Raw genomic sequence first — 26,020 nt, 5'->3', positions numbered from 1 at the left:
GAGGTCAGGAGGAAGTTTTATGCAGAGAGAGTGATTGCCCATTGGAATGGACTGCCCGGGGAGGTGGTGGAGTCGCCGTCACTGGAGGTGTTCAGGAGGAGACTTGACAGGGTGCTTGGTGCCATGGGTTAGTTGATTAGGTGGTGTTGGGTGATAGGTTGGACGCGATGATCTTGAAGGTCTCTTCCAACCTGGTCTATTCTATTCTATTCTATTCTATTCTATTCTATTCTATTCTATTCTATTCTATTCTATTCTATTCTATTCTATTCTATTCTATTCTATTCTATTCTACTACCCATTGCTGGAGTAGCAGATGTGAAAGCCTGCGCAAAGCCAAATTGATATTCTAAGAATCAGCTTTCTCTCAGGACTGTGTGATTCACTGGCTCTTGTCAGCTGCTTTGAACCTTTAGCAGAAAGTACAAAGTTTAGCATTTAGAGTAATCTGGGTGGGGTGGGAGGTGGGGCAGTGGGGCCTGAAGTGGATTACAGTATAGCAGCAAGTAGAATAAGACTGTAAATTAGAATATTATTTCAGCAAAACCACAGTTATAAAAGTCCAACCCTGCTTTTACTCACACATTGAAAAAAAACCCAAAAAGGTTAGTCTTAGCATTCTTGTAAGAAAGGAGTTTTTAGAGTTTAAAATACATAGCTAAGGAATGGCACAAATAAGCACACTTGCTTACTCTCTGTATCTTTAGCACAATAAATCAGTATAATAAAATGTAGTGCTTTGAAATGTTATTCAAAGCTTGCATGAACAAATACTCCTTTTCCCAAATTTGATAGCAGCCAGAAAAAACAAACATTACCATGACGAACAAAAGTGAGGCAGAGAATCTACTAGATTTTTATCCTGGTTTGCATTACAGCCTAGCTGCGTCTAGAAACTGATTAGATGTTCTCATGTGGTACCACTGAAATCTGCTGTGACAGTCACAAGGATAAAATCCATTCACTGAAAAGACAAAAGGCAGGATTAATCACTACCAAAGCTGAAAGAAGAAATGTCCCCTGTCTGTGCATTATAATGATCTATTATGGTTTTGTCTGGAGAATCTGGTAGCTATTACTACTGGATGTAGAGTAATCTGTGCATCATGCAATGTGTGTCATCCTACTGTTTAAAGTATGTGGAAATATAGAATTATAGAGTAGTTTAGGTTGTGAAAGACCTTTGAGATCATCAAGTGAAACCATTAACCTACGGTTCTATGTTAGCTGAGTATGGTACGTACAAACAATTAAAGTACGTAGAAGCACAGTGTCATAGAATCATCACAGAATCATGGAATGGCTTAGCTTGGAAGGGATCTTAGAGATGATCTACTCCAACCTCTCTGTCACGGGTAGGGACTCCTCTCAAACAGACTTGGTTGCCCAAGGCCTCATCAACCTTGGCCTTGAATGCTTACAGAGAGGAAGCATCCACAACCTCTCTGGGGAAACCTATTCCAGAGTCTCACCATCCTCATACAGAACTTCTTCCTAAGATTCAGTCTAACCTCCCTCAGTTTAAAACCATTCCCTCTTGTCCTGTTGCTAGACAGCCTTATGAAAAGTCCCTCTCCAGCTTTTCTGCAGGTTCCTTTCAGGTATTAGAAGGCAGCTATGAGGTGCCCCCAGAGTCTTCTCTTCTCCAGGCTTTTCTGGAGTCTTCTCTTCTTCTAAAATCACTATGGTTAGAAAAGACCTTCAAGATCATCAAGTCCAACCATTATCTATGTTATCTAAACATGTGCAAGCCAGTCAGTAATTCTTCCTATCTATATTTTCAATATCTCCCTTTTCCACAGGAGAAATGTTTACTTTTATCAAGCAGGGGCGTTGCTATTTTATTTTGCTTTAGTAAAGAGTTTGCAAATTAAATAGGGAACATGGTCCCTGCCTGCTATTCCTGTCACTTGTTCATCCAAAGGTATCATGGAAATACTCAAACCTTTCAGCAAAAGAGAAAGGAAATTGGGCTGTTGGTCACCAGTGACTCTGTCAAGTGAAGACTTTGTTTTGCCACCTAAAATGGAGTTCTTCTGAAAGATCACTTCTGCCCCTCTTCCGCAAATAGCGAGACAGGAGCTGCTGTTTATCGGCCGACCTTGGAAGGGTCTTTTGCCAGCAGCAAAACAGCTCAAAGATCTGGTGTGCTAGATTATCAGGGCACTTGAGCCTAACAAGCTGGAGCATGCTCTGCCGAACAGGTAAGCACAAAGCAGGCAAGGATGTGTTATCTTCTGCAAGCTCTTCTGCAAGCCAGTACAGCAAGTTGTCCCACAGGGCCTCTGAAGGGGCAAAAATCAGTAAATTAAGATTAAACAGAATTAAATTAAAAGTTAAATTATTCTTTAGCTCTGTTTCTTTCTTTCTTTTGAAAAGCTTTCTGAAGCTAAAGCCTCCATTGGTAAAATCCCCAACTAAAAGTGGGTTGGTTTTGACTTTGTTAAAACCACAGAATGCCAGGTTGGAAGGGACCCCAAGGATCACCTGGTCCAAACCTTTCTAGGTGATAGTGTAGTTGAAATTAGGTGGCCCAGCACCCTGCCAAGCTGTGTCTTAAACCTTGTCAATGTAGGGGAATTCACTGCTTCTCATAAGAGATTATTCCGATGCCTAACTGTTCTCATGGTGAAAATTATTCTTCTGGATCCCGATATCATCACTTCTTATTTCTAATCCAATTTTTTATAACTGCACTAGGGCAGGAAGTGTCTTTAGTCAAGAGCAGGTTCAGTAATGATCTGTAACTTTTGGAACTGCATAGGGAAAGGTAGCAATAAAATAAAAGGGGTTAGGCATTTCCTACCACTGGTATGTCACTGGTACTGGAGCTTTTCAGTACAAACTGAGTCACCTTATATAGGAAATTCTACAGTATATATTGTAGAACATTATATACTCTTCAAACCCACCCCCACAACATTATCTTGCAAGGTGTCCCAGTCAAAAGATGTTTTTCTCCTTTTGGTTTGTTTGTTTGTTTTTCTTTGAATAGCTTTTAACACATTAGAATCACAGTCATTAATGTTGGACAAGACCTCTAAGATCAGCCCTCTACCCAGCAACTCCATGACCACTAGATCATGTCACAAAGTGACAAATATGCTCATTTTTTGAATGGCTCCAGGGTTGGTGACTCCACCACCTCCCTGGGCAGCCTGTTCCAATGCCTGACCACTCTTTCAAGAACAAAATTCTTCCTAATATCCAATCTGAACCTCCACTGGTGCAGCCTGAGGCCATTTCCTATTGTTCTGTTGTTAGTTACTTGGGAGAAGATGCCAACACCAGCCTCACTACAACCTCCTTTCAGGTAGCTGTAGATCACTCCTATTGATTCCTCAATATGGCATTTTAAAATGTCAGCCAAATAGAATCTTGACATTTAAAAAACTTAAATAGCAAATATAGGTGTTATTAATACTCCTATTGCTATTAATCTATCATATAAAGTGTTCTTACCTGAGGAATCAGAAGAAATTCTTCGTGTGCTTTGTGGGCGGTTGATCATCCTCTCACGCTATCAGTGAGGAAAGAGAAAGGACCACATGAGTAAGGGATGAGGCACAGGAATCATAGAATGGCTTAGATTGGAAGGGTCCATAAAGATCATCTACTCCAATCTCCCCACTGTTGGCAGAAATGCCTCTCAGCTAAACCTTGTTGCTCAAGGGCTCATCCAAACTGGCCTTGAACACCTGCAGGGAGGAGGCATCCACAACCTCTCTGGGCAACCTATCGCAGAGTCTCACCACCCTCATGCTGAAGAGCTTCTTCCTATGATCCAGTCTAAACCTACTCTCCCCCAGCTTAAAACTATTCCCCCTTGCCCTATTGCTGGATACCCTTATGAAAAGTCTCTCTCTGGCCTTCCTGCAGGTTCCCTTCAGGCACTGAAAGGCAGCTATATGGTCCTCCTAGAGTCTTTTCTTTTCCAGGCTGAACCCCAGCTCCCTCAGCCTATCCTCATATCAGAGTTTCTCCAGATATGTGAGTTAATTGCAATCAATCAGCATTTAAGATTGCATCTACTTCCAGTTATCTCATTACTGAAAACCAGTGAACACCATCAGCAGGTAGAAATGGCTACCAATACTTCACCAATACATCACAGGGATGGTTATTGCAGCTTATTAATGAGTTCATGCAATTGTACAAGTGTTTGAACAGTAGCATCATGTCCCTGACTAGTGTATAGAAAATCTGTACAGAGCCTTGCTACATGAAATGGATTCTTGTTCTGAATGCTGCATTAACTTTGCCTTGCTGCCACTGTGTTCTCATTAAAGCTGTGTGCTTACCATACCGTTTCAGGGCAAATATCAGTTTTAGGTATGCAGTAGCAGTTGTTAGGGCTAGAAATTGTATTGTAGCTACATTTATTCATAGAATGATAAAATCATAGAATGATAAAATCATAGAATGTTAAGGGTTAAAAAGGACTTCCAGAGATCCTCTAGTGTAACTCCCCTGCCAAAGAAGGATCACCTAGGGTGGGTCACCCAGGAACACGTCCAGGTAGGACCAGACAAGAATACTTCACTACCTCTCTGGGCAGCCTGTTCCAGGGATGTGTCACCCTCGTTGTAAAGAAGTTTCTGCTCATGTTGAAGTGGAACCTTCTGTGTTCTTGCTTTTACCTGTTGTTCCTTGTCCAATTATTGGGCACCACTGAAAAGAGACTGGCACCTTCATCTTGACCTTCAAATATAGGTGTTCAAGAGGGGATTGGATGTGGCACTTCTTGTAGGGCCCCTTCAGATACTGGAAGGCCACAATTAGATTCATGTCTCTTGAACTGGGGAGCCCAAAATTTGGCACAGTATTCCAGGTGTGGTCTCACCAGGGCACTGTAGAGACAGAGGAGAACCTCCCTAGACCTGCTGGACACACTTTTATTGTTTTCCCCCAGTTTACATAGTTCAGCCTTTAATTGCAAATCACTAAAAATCATCAGAATTCAAAGGACAAGTTCCATTATAAAGTACAGAGTTCTTCCTCTTTCTTCCTCTGAACATGGGAGGGAAAGAAAAAAACAGAATTTGTCCTTTTCCCCTATAACTGAGAAATAAGAAAGCCTTGTGGGCTTGATTGTTATTTTCTACTCCATATAGAACAAGAAATTATGTACATAAGCCCTGAGCATCAGAAGAGATTAATTTGTGTGAAGTGAATTTCAGCTCTTTTTTTCCTTTGTTACAAGCTGTGATTTCCCTCCTTTTGTCACTTTTATTACCTTTGTCACACACATTCAGTTGTATTACCTGGCTGGTTTATGCACAGCTTTCCCTGTAAGACATGCTCCGGGTTTGTTCACTGAGTTTTTCCCTTTTTTTTTCCATTTGTGAATTAAGGGCATGAATCTCTGACTGGATAAATTATTCTCCTTCTCCTGCTGGGCATACTGAGCCAGAGTCCTGCTGAGCTTATCTGAAATACTTTTATAATACAATACTTCATATATTGTTCAGTATTTGGAGTGTTTCTTATGCACTGAGCTACACACCCAGCTGGTCAATATAATTCTGTTCCCTATTCATCTGTGAATTAACTTTTCATCAGGCCTGCACTCAGTCTTGGTAGGGGGTTTTAGCGTGCAGAGGGTGCACACAGGGTGCACTGCCTGGCAGAGCAAGCCCATCCTGTGCTGTACTCATCCTGAGATGTTTTGGTGCCCACAGGATGCACTGCCTGGCAGTGCAAACCCATCCTGTGCTGCACTCATCTCGAGATCAAAATCTGCCTCCTTTTGCATGCCCTAGTGTGAAGCTAGCATAACATGGCTAAAAAGAATCCCTCAAAAGAAAGGGAATAAATCTGTCTTCCAGAAGAGGGCATTGTTTTTCTTCCAAGACTCAGCTTCCTTTAATTATGCATTTATATTTAAACATTTTCTTTCACTAATGAGAATTTAGCACCTCAAAGGTCTGTTTGAGATTTTCAAAGGTATTGTAGATGAACTCAATTACCCATGCGTTGACTTTAATCTCAACCACTTTATGCTCCTTACAGTTAAAATAGTGGTAAAAAGGATGAGAATTGAAAATGAGTATTGTCTAGAAATAGCACAATAATACACAATGCCTCAGATCTAAAACATTAAATCTGCCTTTAAAGATCAAATGTCTGTAGTGAGGCACTAAATTCACCCAGGGTTCAGCTGCACTGGCTTCTGCTCTGTGGTAGTTTAAGGCTATGCCTTTAAAATTTTCCACAGATCTTGAACAGACCGTAGTAAAATGCAAACAAATCACTATTGGGTGTAAGAAGGAGAATAATGATAGTTCTAAGCAATCCCTTTGGAGAGATAAAGGGCTTAAGCTAGTAATGTAAACAATTTCTCCTTTCTTCTCTCCTCTTCACTCTGGGAGATACTAACTTGCTTCTGCTTGACCTTGGCTGCATCACTTTTATTGTGACTGGTACTAACGTCTCTGCTCTGTCTCTTGTCCCTTTTGTACAGGGGGGTTAGGGGGCACAGGGAAGCAAGAAGCTATTAGCTTCCCCTTGTCTTTGACTGGGGGGGGTCCTTGTGCTGTTCATTAGTTGTAAATACATGTACATATTGTAAATACTGTATATTTTGTACATATTAATTGCATTTCATTGTAGGTGGTAGTTTTGCTTGTAAATACAACTTTCATTTGCTTGCAAATGAGCTGGTCTGGCAAATTTAATGGGGGTGGGGGGTGGGAGGGTGGAATTTCAACCCACCACATTCTCCCACTGTTCTGGATGACAGCAGAGGTAAAAGTCTCTTGGCTGTCAAAGGAGTTTTGTAGTCTGCAAGGTCCCTTAATTTAGCTAAGCAACTGCCTTTCTGAAGCAGAACATCACATGCTATTTTGCTGTTAGACAGTCATTAGACCTAAAACTTCAGCAGAATAGTAATTTGATAATGCTTGTGTGCATTACAACCATCTCTTTTTGCAAAGCATTCTGATTTGAGCCAGTAATACTGAAGTGCTCTGTCAAATGGACCTCTTAGACACCACCAGACTCTAGCAGCATATCAAGCAGGACAGACAGAAAGGGAGAAATTAACCTTTTCAATTCTTCAGCTGCTTTGCATAAATACAACTGCTTTGAAATTGGAAGGAAAAATGACTGATGTGCACATACATACTTGACATCAAATTCTAATCCACTGACTCCTGTTGACAATAACAGGTTTGACCCAGTGTTTACTAAATCTGAGGAAATGAATGCTCCATAAATGGGAATTGTTAGTGGAGATCTTACTTCTGGACAAGTAGAGCATGATTAAAGTAAAAACTGCTGTGAGTGCTTGCATACAGAGCAAATAAGCACTGCTTAGACCACTGGCTGAAATAAATTTGTAAGAGAGTAGATAATGTGGACACAAACATATAAAAATGGTTTATAATGTGCACAGTTACTGTCTTCTCTCTGCAGATCAAGATTTAGGTGGGAATTTCACAGGAATCAGCGAAAATGTAGTTAGAATCTTTGCCTTCTAAAGATTCCATCTGTCTTACAACCAAAAGCAGGCACTGTGGATAGTTCTAAATTTATCATCTGGAAAAAAACCACAAACCAAACCAAACCACCACCAAAAGAAAACAAAACACAAACCAAACCAAATCACACCAAACCCAAACCAACCCAACCAAACCAATAAAGAAAAGCCCAAAGTTAATTTCATTTTGCTGAGAAAATATCTTGAGAGGCCTGTGAGATTTGTAACAGCTGAATTGTTGTCACAGGATAGAATAGAATTAGAATAGAATAGAATAGAATAGAATAGAATAGAATAGAATAGAATAGAATAGAATAGAATAGAATAGAATAGACCAGGTTGGAAGAGACCTTCAAGATCATCGCGTCCAACCTATCATCCAACACCACCTAAACAACTAACCCATGTAACCAAGCACCCTGTCAAGTCTTCTCCTGAACACCTCCAGTGACAGTGACTCCACCACCTCCCCAGGCAGCCCATTCCAATGGGCAATCACTCTCTCTGTGTAAAACTTCCTCCTGACCTCCAGCTTGATCAACCAGGTTGGAAGAGTCCTCCAAGATCATCAAGTCCAACTGATCACCCAACCCTAACGAATCAACTAGACTATGGCACTAAGTGCTTCATCCAGTCTCTTCTTAAACACCTCCAGGGACGCTAACCCCACAGTAGTACGCAAGATAGAAACTAGCAAAACAGAAGGACCCAGGCCTTGAGCGTATCTCTGCAGACAGGAATGTGGTCAGATAGCTGTAGGTGCTGTGACAACATGTTAATGACATCAACATATGACCTATTCTGGACAGTGACAGTGTTCATATTACATGACCATTAACACAAGACTTGTGCTTTAATGAAGTGTTAAACAGCAGTTGCATTTGACAGCTGGCAGGAGTATTTGTCTGTACAATTATCACATTAAATTTCTCCCTGACCCTGTTTTCTCATCCAGTTTTAACTATTTCCTTCTCTCTCTCTTATTCATTAGCAAGCCCACCTAAATGTGAAGTTAAATGTAACTCAAGTATGTTGATTAGATCATGGATAGTAAAAACAGGATTAATGTTCCTGTGTTAATTATTATTCTCAATGCTGGCATCACTTAACTTTAGAACACATAATAAGATACAATAAGTAATTAGAATTTCCTTTTCATTGCTGTGGCATTTAGTGGCATCTGGATTATTATGCTTAATGTATGGTTCTGTCTCTCTTCCAGTCAAGTCCTTTTCCAGCTCAAGCACATTTTTAATGGCTGCAAATATCCTGTGAAAGTGAGTTCATCTCTTGATTATTTTTGTATGTAAAAAGTATATTCTTTTATAGTCCTGTTTTCATCCTATTTACATTTACCACTTACCAATATAATTTCTCTTACATCCTTTGAAATGATAGGATATTGGGTGGGAATGTTGATCTACTTGAGGGTAGAAATGCTCTGCCAAGGGATCTGGACAGGCTGGATCTATGGGCTGAGGCAAATTGTGTGAGAATCAAAAAGACCAAGTGCTGCATCCTGCACTTGGGTCACAACAGTCCCAAGAATGCTCTGGGACTGGGACAGAGTGGCTGGAAAGTTGCCAGTCAGAAAAGGAAGAGGGTGTCCTAGTTGACGGCCACCTGATCATGAGCAAGCAGTGTGCTCAGGTGGCCAAGAATTATCACAGTATCACAGTATAACTAAGGTTGGAAGAGACCTTGAGGATCATCGAGTCCAACCTATCAACACAAACCCCATGACTAGACCATGGCACCAAGTGCCACGTCCAATCTCCTCTTGAACGCCTCCAGGGACGGTGACTCAACCACCTCCCTGGGCAGCACATTCCAATGACGAATGACTCGCTCAGTGAAGAACTTTCTCCTCACCTCGAGTCTAAACCTCCCCTGGCGCAGCTTGAGACTGTGTCCCCTTGTTCTGGTGCCAAAAGCATGCTAGTCTGGATCAGGAATACTGTGTCCAGCAGGAGTAGGGAAGTGATTGTAACCCTGGACTCAGCAGTGGTGAGACCACACCTTAAGTACTGGGTTGAGTTTTGGGCCCCTCACTACAAGAAAGACATTGAGGTGCTGGAGCAGGTCCAGAGAAAGGCAACAAAGCTGGTGAAGGGTCTGGAGAACAAGTCTGGTGAGGAGCAGCTGAGGGAACTGAGGTTGTTCAGCTTGGAGAAGACACAGCTCAGGAGAGACATCATTGCTCTCTGCAACTCCCTGAAAGGAGTCTGGAATGAGGTGAGGGTTGGTCTCCTCTCCCAAGTATCAGGTGATAGAACAGTGAGTAAAAGGTCTGAAATTGTGTCAGGGTAGATTTAGGTTGGATATTAGAAGAAACTTCTTGACTGAAGGAGTGGTCAGGCCCAGGGAGGTGGTAGAGTCACTGCCTCTGGAGGTGTCCAAGAAATGTGTGGATATGGCTCTTCGGGACAGTTTAATGGCTATGGCAGTTCTAGATTGACAGTTGGACTCAATGATCTTAGAGATCTTTTCCAACCAAAATAATTCTATGATCTTATAAACATTCCTTTTCCAGTTCCTACATAATATTGAACAGTGTTGACAGTATTTCAGTACAGAAACTGCCTGGAGCGTTGTCATCAGTGTATTGGCTCTCTGCCTAGAACAACTCTGTATTTCTGATCATCATCTTCTTCCTTTTCTCTTCTTCCAAATCCTCTTTCTGAGTTCTATGACCAGAACTTCAGAGTGCGGTCAGGACACAGATGCCTCGTAAACATACGGCATGAACTTCTGAGTGGTAATAGGTGATACAGAGTAAGTCAGTATGAAATTAGGTATGTATGTCCATCCCAACAAAACAGGTTTTGGCACCTAAGTTATCTGGTTTATTTTCTAGTGGTTCAGTATCATCATATTCTGTGATTCTTCCCAGACAACTTTAGTTCTCTGAATATTTTGTCTCTCATCAGAATTTTCACTTAATTATCCAAAAGATTCTCATGAAAATATTAGCATGGATCTGTGTGGGACTTCACCAGCAATAATCACCCTTTGAGACAACCAACCACTTGATCCTATTGTTTTTCCACCCCTATCTTTTAGCCAGCAAATGAGCCAAAAGAGAACTTGGCTGGAAAAAGGTATGAAGAGCAAGAGTGAACAACACTGTAATGTTGTGTTAACGAAGGTGACATCACCAAATGATGGTGTGGATGACATTCCCATTGCCTTGTATATCTACACACCAGTAGGTAGGTGTGTTGTATTTAATTTACTAATTATTCACTAAAGCCAAATGAGCAGCTTCATTGTTGTTTTATAATTCTTCAGCATGATCATAATTGAAATAGCTGAATTGTTAAGGAATGTTTGTTCTCTGTTAAAAAGGAACAACCTTTTTACCATGAAGGTAGTAGAACACTGGCACAGGTTGCACAGGGAAGCAGTTGAAGCCCCATCCCTGGGGATATGTCTACAACTACCTGAAGGGAGGTTGTAGCCAGCTGGGAGTTGGTCTCTTCTCCCAGGCAACCAGCACCAGAACAAGAGGACACAGTCTCAAGCTGCACCAGGGGAGGTTTAGACTGGATGTTAGGAAGAAATTCTTCACAGAAGGAGATATTGGCTATTGAAGTGTGCTGCCCAGGGAGGTGGTGGAGTCACCATCACTGGAAGTGTTTAAGAAGAGACTGGATAGGGTGCTTGGTGCCATGGTTTGTTTGATCAGATAGTGTTGGGTGATAGGTTGGACTCGATGGTCTCAAAGGTCTTTTCCAACCTGGTTAATTCTATTCTATTCTATTCTAGTCTAGTCTAGTCTAGTCTAGTCTAGTCTAGTCTAGTCTTGTCTAGTCTACATTCAAGGTGAGGCTCAACAGGGCTCTGGGCAACCTGACCTAGTTGAAGATGCCCCTGCTTACTGCAGAGGGGATTGGACTAGATGACCTGTGGAGGTCTCTTCCAAACCAGACCATTCTATGAAAAAATCCTGATTTTAGGTATTGTCGGCTTTAAATTATTATAATGAGTGGATGGAGGATAGATCAAAAAGTAGGAGGGCTTTTTGTTGCCTCATTAATGTGTGAAGATCTGTAACATTCAAGAGAGAAACCCACCTTTGGTAATGTTAGTGCTAATTTACACAATAGAGAGTGCTGTGGATATTCACCACATGGCATGGGTTGTTCCCATTCCTTGGTTATCATCTCTCTGGTAAGTTTATAAAACACTGCTGTTCCTTTGTAATGAGGTGAACTGTGGTTACCAAATTCATCCACTTCTTTAATTTGGAGCTCCAGCCTGGATTTTCTTTGTGAGTGAAAGATCAGCCTGTAGACTTTTCCAAAATCTTTTCCATTCTCTGCTGTTCATGTAAAAACAAAAAATAAAGATGTTATACTTTATTTAGACATGTGGCATCTAAAATAATTCCTTAGGGTGAGTCAAATAGAGCTTATCATAATACAGTTGATTGTTTTTCCAAGGGCTTGTAGTGACAGGACAAGGGGCAATGGCTTTGCACTGGAAGAAGGGAGATTTAGACTGGATATTAGTAAGAAATTATTTCCAGTGAGGGTAGTGAAACACTGGAACAGGTTGCCCAGGGAAGTTGTGGATGTCCTCTCCCTGCTGGTGTTCAAGGCCAGGTTTGGTAAGGCCTTGAGCAACCTGGTTTAGTGGAAGGTGTCACTGCCTTTTGGAGGGGGGGTGGGGGTTGGAACTAGATGATCTTGAAGATCTCTTCCAACCCAAAGGATTCTGTGATTCTCTGATTTAGATGATTAGACATGACTGAATTTAGATTTAGGATAGATATTGAGAAGAAATTCTTCCCCATGAGGATGGTGAAGCACTGGAACAAATTGCTCAGAGAATTTGTGGGGGCTCCAAGTCTGGTAGTGTTGAATGCCAGGTTGGATGGGACCTTGAGTAAGCTGGTCTAGCAGGAGGTGTCCCTGTCCATGGCAGGAGGGTTGGAACACTTCTAACCCAAACCATGCTAGGATTCTATGGTTGTTTTTACTTTATGTTGAACATCTGAGGTTCAAACATTCCTGCCAGTCTGTCTTAATACTTGAAATGCCTTCACTGGTAGCTGTCTTAGCCCCTTGACTTAACATAAGGAATAAATGGTGAAGCCTGTGTGATAAGTTGAAAGGAAGGAACATGGAAATGGGTAAAGCTCATAACCCAGAGAGAAATAAAAATGAAATGGTGCTGTGAATGGAATTAGAAGCATATGCTTTCTGGTTACTCAGGATGGATATGTGTCTGTCTAGAACACCGAAATGAACGGAGGCAGAGAGGTAGGTGCATTTTTAGGCTGTGTAATTCCATTTTAATTGATCTGTCTCTACACTATCCTTTCTATACATGAGCAGACATTACTTGGAGACTGGAGAAACTCTTTGTGAAGAGTAATCCTTTCTTGAGGCTATAGGAAGTTTTCATTGGGAGAGTTCATGTACAAAATGTGCAGGGGGGCAAACATATAACCAAACATATATTCTAAGATTCTATGATTTTCTTTTTCAGTTAGAGCATTTGCCCATCATTGCCAAGAAGCAAAACACTGAAATAATTGAATGTGCTGTGGCTAACCACAATCTACTTAATGTTCACATACGGTATTTCTGAGTACCTGAAGTGATTGATCATGGTCATCCAGATGCAACAATTAGTTACCTTACCTGAGGCACAAATATTGCCTCTAAATCTAAAATGAATCTGCTCTCCTTCTCTTAATGGGAACTGCTGTGTAGGTTCTGGGGGACCACAGTAGCCCTCCTCATGGAGATTTTGAAGCTCACAGGTTAAATCTTTGGATGCAGATAGCAAAACTACTATTTGATATGGGTTTTCTTTTCTCTGATACAGTATCACATTAGCCATTGTGCTGCAAAGAGCTTCTTCCAGAGCCTGGGCAAAGAGGAGAAGATATGTGTTGTCCAAGAGGAATGAAAGGCGAAGGACAACAAACCTGTATGAAGAAAAACAGAAAGGGCAAGAAAATAAACATTTCTATCTTAAATTGTTTTATAAAATATCAATTTATTATAGGATAGGATAGGATAGGATAGGATAGGATAGGATAGAATAGAATAGAATAGAATAGAATAGAATAGAATAGAATAGAATAGAATAGAATAGAATAGAATAGAATAGAATTAACCAGGTTGGAAAAGACCTTCGAGATCGAGTCCAACCTATCACCCAACACCATCGAATCAACTAAACCATGGCACCAAGTGCCCCATCTTGTCTCTTCTTAAACACCTCTAGTGATGGTGACTCCACCACCCCTCTGGGCAGCTCATTCCAATGGCCAACTTCTTCCTAACATCCAACCTAAATCTTCCCTGGTGCAGCTTGAGACTGTCTCCTCTTGTTCTGGTGCTGGTTGCCCAGGAGAAGAGACCAGCCCCCACCTGGCTGCAACCTCCCTTCAGGTAGTTGTAGACAGCAATAAGTTCTCCCCTGAGCCTCCTCTTCTCCAGGCTAAGCAGCCTCAACTCCCTCAGCCTTTCCTCATAGGGCTTGTGCTCCAGACCTCTCACCAACTTTGTTGCCCTTCTCTGGAAATGTCCCAGCAGCTCAACATCTTTATGGCAAGTAACAGAAGCCTTGGCCTCCAGTTAACCTTTTGCTACCTCCTTTTCATTCTTGGTTTCCAACACAAGAAAGGGTGGTAATTTTCCTGCTTCAGTAGAGTGTATTGACTCTTTGTCTCTTTGTGCACACCAATTTTAAATGAAAATGAGAGAATATTTCCTAATTAGAAATCCCCATAAATATTATGGCTTTGTAGTTAGAGATCCTAATCAGATTTTCAAATAAAGATTAACCTCTGCACTTCCTGTTTGAAGTTTTGTATAGATTACATTGTGCACAATCTATAGATTACAACATATTTAAGCAAATTTGTATTTTCTGTAAGTATGAGTAGCAAATCTAAATGATCTTTTACTGCAAAGGAGAAGAAAGAGATGCTGGCAAGTTAATAATGAATAGTGGATGATGTCATAATTCTAGTAATTTCCTTTGATACAAATACTTGGAGGCAAATGGTTTTAGTAAATAAAAGCTTAATAGATTAATCATACATTACCTTTCTAAATGCTCATTTAATTGAAATGATACAAGCCCATTCCTTACATACTGGATAACAACATCATCAAACACCTTCCACCCTTCTTCTTTGTTTCTGTGGCCTAACAATTTCAAAGTATCACTGAGATTTCCCCCATTTTTTCGCACAGAAGCACTCAAAGCCCTGGGAAAAAGAACAGAAAACAGACAATGAAAAATAAATCCTGCAGAAAGAGTAAGTTTGTATTTGTAGCTCTGCTTTCCCTCCTGCTTTCCTTGATGACGTGTTTTTTTCCCACCTTGCTGCATCTGGAGCTACACTCATGGAATCGTAGAATCAACCAGGTTGGGAAAGACCTCAGGGATCATCAAGTCCAACACTCCTCAGTATGTAAGTGATACAATTGTTAAGAGATTAAAAAAAAAGTCTCTCAATTCTCCAGAAACAAAATAATTGGGGGGTGAGGGAAGGGAAAAAAAGCAAGTTTTTTATCAAAATTAATGTTATTTAATCTGCTATTTAATATCACACACAGTAATCGTTATGGATTGTCGGTGAGTCATTCACCGAGATTTAGAGTCTCTAGAAGCAAATACCTGAATAGAACCCCAACAACCCATTATTTTTCTTCCAGATGGAGGGGTTTGGAGCGCAAGCCCTACGAGGAGAGGCTGAGGGAGCTGGGGTTGCTTAACCTGGAGAAGAAGAGGCTCAGGGGAGACCTTATTGCTGTCTACAACTACCTGAAGGGAAGTGGTAGACAGGTGGGTTTGGTCTCTTCTCCCAGGCAATCAGCACCAGAACAAGAGGACACAGTCTCAAGCTGCACCAGGGGAGGTTTAGTCTGGATGTTAGGAAGAAATTCTTCATAGAGAGAGTGATTGCCCATTGGAATGGGCTGCCTGGGGAGGTGGTGGAGTCACCATCATTGGAGGTGTTTAGGAGGAGACTTGATGGGGTGCTTGGTGCCATGGTTTAGTTGGTGTTGGATGATGGGTTGGACGCGATGATCTTGAAGGTCTCTTCCAACCTGGTCTATCCTATCCTATCCTATCCTATGCTATCCTATCCTATCCTATCCTATCCTATCCCATCCCATCCCATCCCATCCCATCCCATCCCATCCCATCCCATCCCATCCCATTCCATCCCATCCCATCCCATCCCATTCCATTCCATTCCATTCCATTCCATTCCATTCCATTCCATTCCATTCCATTCCATTCCATTCCATTCCATTCCGCATTAAGGAACTACCACATTTTGAATACAAAGAAATGACTACTTAGCAACTCTTTAAATTAATCAATTCATTCATTTTGATGTTTTGCCAGCAGTGAATCTGTGGTGAAGTTGTTCTTACCGAGGCTGGTATGCTGCAGCAACTCTCTTTACTGTAGCACTAATGGCTCTTGTGTGTTCTGTTTCATCTCCTTGCCTTTTTCTGTCTGGGTTTGAAGGACAGGGTAGAGTAATAGTCACTGGGTTGTTAAATGGTTGGGCTGAAGGATGCTGGACATAAACCAGTGCACTAGTAGATATCAGTGAGTGGAACATATCATGTCTTGCTTTCAATGTTGAAAGCAATGATGGTTCAATTGGCTGAATCTAAAGGTAGAAAGCAATTGCAAAATTAATTTGCAGATGAATAAATCTTCTCTTAACATGCCTGAATTTTTACAAAATCAATGTGTTTTGTGGAGTTGGACTATCACAGAAGTTTTAGGTTCCAGGAACAACCTTATCAATGTATCAAGATTTTACACAAAACACAATCAAGTGCTTGGACATCACCCAAAACCTTCAACCTTTATTGACTGGAATATTTTGATTGTTTTTTTTTTCAGGTTTTGAAAATCTTGATCTTCCTCTGATTTTGATAATATTCTAAGGTTTCTTTTTCTCTTTTGTGTTGTTTTTTTCTTTGTGATTTCGGGGTTCTTGGTGTTGGGTTTTGTCTGTTGTTTTTTTCTACTGTAGCTATTCTTTACCTCAGAATCAATGTTGTCATGGAGGAAGGGAGGAGCATGTTGTAACTGAAGCAAATTTGGAGATTATTCTCAGCATAAGACTAAGAGGGGACGAAACCTTCCATTGCACTGGTTGCTAAAAATGATGAATCACAGAATCATAGAATGGTAGGGTTTGGAAGGGACCTTTGGAAATCATCAAGCCCAATCTCCCTGCCAAAGCAGGTTCACGTAAAGAAGGGCCCATAGGAACATGTTCAAGCAAGTTTTGAATGCCTCCAGAGACAGGGACTCCACCACCTCTCTAGGCAGCCTGTTCCAGTACCCATTACCCCATGTCCTGCCACGGGGCACCACAAAAAAAGGACTGGTCACATTCTCCTGACACTCACACTTGAAGTATTGATAAGCATCTATGAGGTCACTCCCTCAGTCTCCTCTAATCTAGACTAAAAAGACCCAACTCTCTTAGTCTGTCTTTGTAAGATATGTTCCTGTCCTCTCATCATTTTGCAGTCCTTTATTGTACCTCTCCAACAAGTCTTTGTCCTTCTTGAACTGGGGAGCCCAGAACTGGACGCAGTATTCCAGATGTGGCCTCACTAGGGCAGAATAGAAGTCAGGTGAAAAAAAAAATTGTTTCTTTAACTTAAACACTGGGCCAAGCAGCTGAAGTTTGGAGTTGATGCTTACGTCAGCACTGAAACCAACTGTATTTTCTGAAGTTCATCAAAGCGAGAGGGTTCTTTTTAGCTAGAGGTATCACTGACGGTTCTTCTTTTTACCTAGAGATGTCATTGCCTACTGACGACATTATGTGGTTTAAAGAAAGTTGACAGGAAGCAATTTGGTGTGTTTACAGGATGTGGAGCTGCAACCACTTTTCACAGATTTCTAATAGTGGAACAGGTTGACTTTTAACATTATTGGCATCCTTGCTTCAGAACTGATCAGATAAGAGAGTTATGGAACAAGCATTGCGTATTTCGAGCTCACCTTTAACTGCATGGGTGCCGGAGAGCTGAATGTCTCTGGATGATAACAGAAAGAGATTCTAGCATCCACGCTCAGCTTTTGTGAAAGTCCTGCCTCTGGAACAGTAAATGCTTCTTTCTTGAAACATGACAACACAGAAAATACACCCAGCTGGTAAATTTTCACTTCTGCAAAGGTTTTCTGCATAAAAAGAATGCAGGGTTAGAGTACATTGGAGGGAAAGGAAGCTGTGTTCTGCACCGGATTAGCATTTTGAGAAGGCAACATCATTTACAGAGCAAGGTGTGAAATGAAAATAAATTGTGTATTATTGCCATCTAGATGCCCAGTTATCTGGTGATCTCTAGTCATCATCTGATGTCATTAATATTCCAGTGTATGACTGGGGTGAAATAAAACAAGCTCATAAACTGGGCGATGAATGTGGCCCAATGCGGTTCTCTGCATTTAAAGAAAAAGAACCATCTTGAGTTTCTTTCAGATGGAGTTTGGACAGGATTGTGTTACTTCTCTGTGGTCTGAATGCAAAATCATTCCCCTTAAGCTTTTAATTTTATCAAGTATGGCAATGCGTTGCACTTGGTGGGACACAGTCTCAAGCTGCGCCAGGGGAGGTTTAGACTCGAGGTGAGGAGAAAGTTCTTCACCAAGCGAGTCGTTCATCATTGGAACGTGCTGCCCAGGGAGGTGGTGGAGTCACCATCCCTGGAGGTGTTCAAGAGGAGATTGGATGTGGCACTTGGTGCCATGGTCTAGTCATGGGGTCTGTGTTTATAGGTTGGACTCAATGATCCTCGAGGTCTCTTCCAACCTTAGTTATATTTTGATACTGTGATACTGTGAAAAATCATTAAGTCCATCATTAGTATTGAGGGATCAAACACCTCAGACGTTATTATTGTGGGATCAAAGACTTGCCTTAAAGTCCTTGTTAAACACTAAATTTGAAATAGAATTAGGTCTTGAGATAGTAAGAAGACAAGTTTAATTTAACCACACATTGTGAGCAATAGGGGTTAATGATTACAGTTTTACTTCTAACTCCACAGAGGCTTAACTGGTAAACTGGAATGATGTTTCTTGCAATGCTTAAAGAAGAGGTTACCGACCTTATGGCTTCCCTGGGGCCTCTCCAAAGAAAGAGGAGTTAAGTAGTTGGATTGAAAGTTCATATCAGTCACCTTCACCAGAATCTCTCGATAATTTCCTCTGAAGCATGAGGTGAATGGGATTCCAATGCTGATAGGGAAAGGAATTGTTTTCTCACAATCAGAGCATTCAATACTGATGACATTGCTGACCAGCTCCTCAGAGTCCTCTACCACCAAGGAACTAGTGTCATTGACTATCTTACACTTCAGGTTCTCCAAAGCAGCTGCAGGGGCTTTAATAAAACAAGCCACTTCACATTGATTCGTATTACTCTCTTCCACTAGAAATCTGGTGAAAAAAAGAGTGTAAAATAGAATAGAATTAGAATAGAATAGAATTTACCAGGTTGGAAAAGACCTTTGAAATCATTGAGTCCAACCTATCATTCAACACCATCTAATCAACTAAACCATGGCACCTAGTGCCCCATCCATTCTCTTCCTAAACACCTCCAGTGATGGTGACTCACCACCTCCCGGGGCAGGCCATTCAAATGGCCAAGCTCTCTTTCTATGAAGAACTTCTTCCTAACATCCAGCCTAAACCTCCCCTGGTGCAGCTTGAGACTGTGTCCTCTTATTATTTGTATTTTGGGTGGGGTAGTGTGTTAGGTTTTTAATGAATGATGTATTACATTGTAGCATAAGCAGATCATCCATAAAAACATGCTTCTGAATAGATGAGAAAAGCTTGGAAATTTCATGTTTAATCTATTTCAGAAGAGTCTACACATTGTTATAAAACTGACCCATTGCAGTCCTTTCCTACTGATTTCCAGCAATTTGGGAAGTACTGGCTTCACTGGCTGTGACTCAGTGCCTCTCTGATAAAAAAAAGGAAACAATTATGCAAACAAATAGGAAGTTACAGTTTACTTTAGATCAGATGGAAGGTCTTCATTGCTCGTGCTTAAGTCGTAAACTGCTGTTTTGAGCGTGGCCAGCAGCTGTCCAAGAAATGCTTACTGAGTTTCTGGGCCCACAGATGTTTATACACATGCTATGAAGCAATATTTATGTACATCTGTTACTAAAAAGAAGAATATGTGCTTACTCTTTGTTCATCCAGTGCCTGGATTTTTGTCCTTCTTCTGAATCATTTGAAGAATTCACAGTGGTAACATCACCTGTTTCTGCTGAAGCTGTGAAGGTAATTTGGTTGTTCCTACAAATCTCAGGATTTGTTTCCATTTTACTGTCTCCAGTTTGCTCTGCCAGGCTATGCTCTTCACTTTCTACCCTTTTTGAAGATTCTTTGACTATTGCTTTTATATCCTGCTCTGAAAGATTCTGGACAGTTCTGTCATAAATGACTTCCAGTGTCTCAGACAGATTGCCTTTCCCACTGCTTGTAAGAGCATGCTGAAAAGCCAGTTCTGGAGAATTTTTAGTGGCAGAGCTACCTTCACAAAGTTTATTCTTCCTATTGCAATCTTTTTTCTCTGCAACAGAGCTGTGTTCACCATCTTTCTTTTTCATTGGAGGTTCTCTGCCAATGTCCTGTTCTCCAGCAGATGTGTTTTCAGCTGATGATGCCACAACATCTATTTCCACAGTTTTAGTTTCAGTTTTCTGGATTTCATTAACATTCTGACTTTCTGTCTTGTTCAGGGAAGGAGTTCCTTGGGATTGTTGACTGGGACTAGAAGATGCTTGCACAGGCCCTGTTACTTCTCCTTCAGAGCAACCCACAGCTGTTTCTCTAGAAGCATTTTGAGCATTCTGGATCTGGGAGCCACCATCTTGTCTGCAATTAGCAGCATAAAGTTTATTTTCTGCCTCTTGAAGGTATGAGATCGTATTTATGAAATAATCCTTCACTTTCTGCAGACAGTCTTCAATTCTGCTGTACTCTGAGGCAAAAAAACACAAGCAAACAGTTGAATTTTGCTATGAAATCTAGCCAAAATGTGAACACTCTTAGGCACATACTGAATGAATTCCTCCCAGTTCCATACTGCTATTCAATACACAAAGCACAATATGTTTCCTGGCTTCTATTTCATATTTTTGCACTTGCTGCTATTCAGTTTGATTCAGTTTCTGAAGAACTGAATACAGGCAAGTACATTTGTGTACCTGTCCAAATGTCTGTTGAGAAAGTATTGCTGGGACAACCTTAATGACCACCTTTCTAATGATCAGACACTAGATATATGCTTGGTGACAATCAGTCTAAAGCATGCAATTGGTAAATAATAGTCAAATAAATTTGGCAAATAATTGTCAGATCAATTTGGGAAGAGCTTTAGATCTAAACATTAACTATATGTATTTCCTAACATTGAATCCTGCAAGATTCTAATGCATGTGTCTCTAACAAAGCTCTTCTCCCAAGTAACAAGAGATGGGGCAGGAGGAAATTGGCCTCAAGTTGCCCGTTGCCCCAGCTGCTGACTGTTAGAAGAAACTTCTTGACTGAGAGGCTTCTCAAACACTGCAATAGGATCCCAGGAGAGGTGGTTGAATCTCCATCATTGGAGGTGTTTAAAACCCACAGAGGTGTGGTGCTGAGGGACATGGTTTAGCCCCAGATTTGGTAGAGTTAGGTAATGGTTGGACTTCATGATCTAAAAGGTTTTTTCTACACAAAACAATTCTGTGATTCCATTCTATGATTCAATATAGAAGATGCTTAGCAGCTTTGAATTTTTGCTATGGACAATAGAGGATAACACAAACACACCAGCAGATACACAACATTAAAGTTTACCAGTTGTGACCTGCAGTTATAGGAATTGTTGAGGCAGCTGTTGCATATAGCTAAAAACACTTGGTGAAGAAGAACAGAGAACTGCTTGAAAGAGTCCAGTGCAGAGAAACGGAGGTGATTAAGGGGGAGAAACATCTCCCATATGAGGAAAGGCTGAGGGAGCTGGGTCTCTTTAGCTTGGATAAGAGGGGACTGAGGGATGACCTCATTCATGTTTATAAATAGGAGGTTCCATGTAAACTTTATGTTTACATGGAAATTTTTTCACTGTGAGCATGACAGAACACTGAACAGGCTGCCCAGAGATGTTCTGAAGTCTTTCTCTGGAGACATTCTAAACCTGCCTGGATCACCTGCTCTGATCACCTGGTCATCCTGCTCTGGCAGAAGAGTTGGATTATATGATCTTTCAGGTCCCTTTCAACCTATATTATGTGATTCTGTGAAGAAGATTCCACAAAAATCACACAGTCACAGGCTCATAGGATGTTGGAACTAGATGATCCTTGTGGTCCCTTCCAACCCTGAATGAAACTATGAAACTATGAAACTATGTTAGGGGTTGGAAGGGACCTCGGAAGATCATCGAGTCCAATCCCCCTGCTAGAGCAGGACCATAGAACCTATTGCAGGTTGCACAGGAATGCATCCAGATGGGTCTTGAAAGTCTCCAGAGAAGGAGAATGTACCATTCATGTAAGGTTTTAACCTATTTATTTTACGATCCTTCATTTTTCTTATCATACATAATTTCTTGGAAGTACTTCCAGATGTTCTCCCTACGGATTTCAGATGTGCTTCTTTCAGCACTCCCCCCACCTTGTGCTGTCAATCTCTACAACTAGAACTTTGTCTTCATTAGTTAGATTTATTGCAAAGCTATTAGAAAAATTCTTGTTTGTTTCTGTTTGAAGCTGTGAGATCCTGGAAAGTTTTGTTTGGCAGGCAGAATAGAATAGAATAGAATAGAATAGAATAGAATAGAATAGAATAGAATAGAATAGAATAGAATAGAATAGAATAGACCAGGTTGCAAGAGACCTTCAAGATCATCGCGTCCAACCCATCAACCAATCAAACTCACCTAAACAACTAACCCATGGCACCAAGCACCCCATCAAGTGTCCTCCTAAAAACCTCCAATGGCAGCGACTCCACCACCTCCCCAGGCAGTCCATTCCAATGGGCAATCACTCTCTCTGTATAGAATTTCTTCCTAACATCCAACCTAAACCTCCCCTGGCACAGCCTGAGACTGTGTCCTCTTGTTCTAGTACTGGCTGCCTGGGAGAAGAGACCAACATCCGCCTGTCTACAACCTCCCTTGAGGTAATTGTAGAGAGTGATAAGGTCACCCCTGAGTCTCCTCTTCTCTAGGCTAAGCAACCCCAGCTCCCCCAGCCTCTCCTCATAGGGCTTGTGTTCCAAACCTCTCACCAACTTTGTTGCCCTTCTCTGGACTCGTTCCAGCAAATCAACATCCTTCCTAAACCAGTGCAAGTCAACAGAAATAAGAAACTTGTGGAGAGTGAAACACAGGATGGTGGCTCTGCACTTACAAAGGACAGAGACACACAGGGGAAGAACAATAGGAAAGGCTGATACAAGATTTACAGGAAATCACTGGCTTGGCTTTACTTCTTTCAATAATGTCATGTGTGGTAAATCAATATCTCAAGGTTTTGACCTCAGAAAATAATTCTCTGGAGTAAAATTGTCATCACTCATCAATGTGCCTGTCCATGTAACATCAATTTGTGATGTTATATCACCTAGATAGGCTTTTCACTTTCATCTCTATTTGCATTGCTTAATTTAAACCTACAAAGACAGTTCAGAGCAAAGTTGTTTTTTAATTCTTGTTGAACCCAGTCTAAAAACTACACATTTGCAATACTTTCTCAGGTCTGGAATGACTTGTTCATGGATATTGGTTTTGAATATATTTGGAAAAAATAGTTAAAAAAAGTAATTTAAAAAAACCAACAGCAATCAAACACCAAAAACAAATCCCCAATCCAAACCCAAATCCCCAATCCAAACACGAAAAAGGAGCAGACAAACAGTGATATTTTTAATATATGTATTTTTTTCCACTCGTAGTTCAAAGAAAAATAAGTTTGCCTGCTGGTTTGCCAGGGACACTTTTATAACTGTGAAGCAGTTCTAAGTAGTTTTAACAAAAGAATTGGAAATAGAATCATAGATTGGTTTTGGTTGAAAAAGACCTTTAAGCTCATTGAGTCCAAACTTTAAAATAACAGTTTTGTTTGCATAGGAGGTTGTTCTGCGACCCTCACCCCAAGAAAGACATTGAAAGTCTGGAGCATGTCCAGAGAAGGGCAGTGAAGCTGGTGAATGAGAGGAAATGGCTTCAAGTTGCACGAGGGGAGACTTAGGTTGGATATTAGGAAAAATTTCTTCTCTGAAACACTTGTCAGGCATTGGTACAGGCTGCCCAGGGAGGTGGTGGAGTCACCATCCCTGCAGGTGTTCAAGAAATGCGTGGACATGCCACTTGACATGATGTAATGGGCATGGTGGTGTTGGGTTGGTGGCTGGATTTGATGATTTTAGAGGTCTTTTCCAATCTTAACGATTCTGTTAAGATCTTAACGATTCTGTGATGAGGCTCTGTCCTGCCTGATCTAGTGTGGGGTGTCCATGGCAGGGGGGGTGGAACTAGATGATCCTTGTGGTCCCTTCCAACCCTAAATGAAACTATGAAACTATGAAACTTGCTCTGCTGTCTCTTGTTACAACTTTTCAGTTCACAGACTCATTTTCTGTTTGGTGAGTTGGTGTTTTGTTTTGTTTTATTTTTGCTGTGGGGTGGTTTTTTTGGTTTGTGTTGGTTGGGGTTGTTTTGCTTGGTGTTTTTGTTGTTCGAGGGGTTGTTTCTTTTGTAAACTCATAATGTATTTTTCTTTTTCCCCTCTGAAGCAATCTAAAGAATAACATCAGTATGTTGCTCCTTTTTATTGAAGAGGAGTCATCAATCACTTTTTTAGATTTAATTTCTCTTTATTGTGCTTCTTGAGAGGTGAAGGAGGTAAAGGAGATGAGAATGAAGGAGCAAAGGTGAGTCTGGCAAAAGGAGGGGTGGGGTAAAGATATTGTTTAAAATTTTGGCCTTTGTTTCTCACTATCCAATTGGCAATAAATGAAATGAATTTTTACTTTAAGTCAGTTTTGCCTACAATGGTAAGCATTAAGTGATTTCTTGTTCTTTATATCAACACATGAGCTGTTTCATCCTGTTGAGGATGGGGAACAAGATGCTGGGTGAACATCTGGGGCCTGGCTAAGATGAACCCACCAAAGTAAAATATACATAAATCTTAGAAACAATCCTCCTTAGTTATGAGGTCTGTGGTGACAGGTTGGACTCGATGATCTTTGAGGTCTCTTCCAACCTTAGTGATAGGACTAGGGGGAATGGAATGAAGCTGGAGGTGGGGAGATTCAGGCTGGATGTGAAGAGGAAGTTCTTCACCATAAGACTAGTGAGGCCCTGGAATGGGTTGTCCAGGGAGGTGGTCGAGGCCCCGTCCCTGGAGGTGTTTAAGGCCAGGCTGGCTGAGGCTCTGGCCAGCCTGATCTAGTGTGGGGTGTCCCTGCCCATGGCAGGGGGGTTGGAACTAGATGATCCTTGCGGTCCCTTCCAACCCTGACTGATACTATGATACTATGATACTGTGATATTTCTCACATAATGAGAATTATAAGTCTTACATTGAATCTCATGTAACAGACTTGAAAACAGTGAGATGCAACTGTTGAAATATGAATTATTTTAGGCTAATCATAGAACCATTAAGGTTGGAAAATACTTCCAAGATCATCAACACCAACCTTCTACCCAACACCCCTGTGACTATTAGATTATGTCCCAAAGTGCCACAGCTACTCGTTTTTTGAACACCTCCAGGGATGGTGACCACCACTGTCCTCAGCAGCCTGTTCTAATGTGTCACTACTCTGGTACTGAAATACTAACAAATGGAAAGTAAGATGCCCCAGCATCATCACACAGAAGAATTAAGCCACTAGTATACCCAGTCTATTTTCTCTACAGGTAAATCCCTCCATACTTGCCTGAACTTGAAGTCAGTTCCTTGTGCTTGTCATGGAGAGCGGTCAGCAAGTGGCAGACATCCTGAATACTTTCTGTAAGGTTCTGCAGCTCCTGACTGAGAGATCTGCTCAACTCTTTTGTTAAAGAGGTCAGTCTAAGCACATATTCCACTATACCTTCATTATCCAGATCACTTTTCTGAAGCACATCCCTTGATAGCAACTTCACCTGCAAGATTTTTGCCAGGAGTTGGTCTGTTTTGCCTGAAGGTGTAATCTTACCTTCAGCCATTTCCATTTTATGTTCAGAATATTCTACTACACTGCTGAAACACTTCCACAAGTTGCTGTTCTTGGTTCAGACTATTACACTGTCTGGTGTTTGTAGCCTAAAGAGTGTTTTCACAGGCACTGTTTTCCATGCACACTGACAAGTTGAAGTCTAGCTCAGGAACTTTGAGTTGATGTTGACTGTTGAGAAGTTACTAGGTGACAGAAAGGAGTGGTTCTCCTGTAACTATGGACAAGCTTTGCCAAGAGATGCCAACATACACCGTGCACCTTTAAGGGAACTTGTGCAAC

The 26,020-nt window shown here is 41.2% G+C and overlaps 1 protein-coding gene across 1 annotated transcript; it reads right to left on the bottom strand.

The window, feature by feature from the left end:
* Positions 1-1,537: 1,537 nt before the first annotated feature.
* Positions 1,538-25,730, bottom strand: DTHD1 (death domain containing 1). Its single transcript, XM_068171270.1, has 10 exons — positions 25,460-25,730; positions 19,703-20,501; positions 18,607-18,937; positions 17,498-17,677; positions 15,895-16,139; positions 14,550-14,714; positions 13,132-13,421; positions 11,557-11,801; positions 3,463-3,520; positions 1,538-2,285 (listed from the first exon to the last, which is right to left on the bottom strand). The coding sequence occupies exons 1-10, from the start codon at positions 25,728-25,730 to the stop codon at positions 1,996-1,998; spliced, it is 2,874 nt and encodes a 957-aa protein (XP_068027371.1). The 3' UTR covers positions 1,538-1,995.
* Between the last annotated feature and the right edge of the window lie 290 nt (positions 25,731-26,020).

This window comes from Melanerpes formicivorus, unplaced genomic scaffold (genome assembly GCF_026170545.1).
Source record: "Melanerpes formicivorus ecotype bairdi unplaced genomic scaffold, bMelFor1.0.p_v2 SCAF_4, whole genome shotgun sequence".
In the NCBI taxonomy this organism is placed as follows: Eukaryota; Metazoa; Chordata; class Aves; order Piciformes; family Picidae; genus Melanerpes; species Melanerpes formicivorus.
The sequence above is the reverse complement of the archived record's forward strand: the minus strand, read 5'-3'. Positions and strand labels throughout refer to the sequence as shown.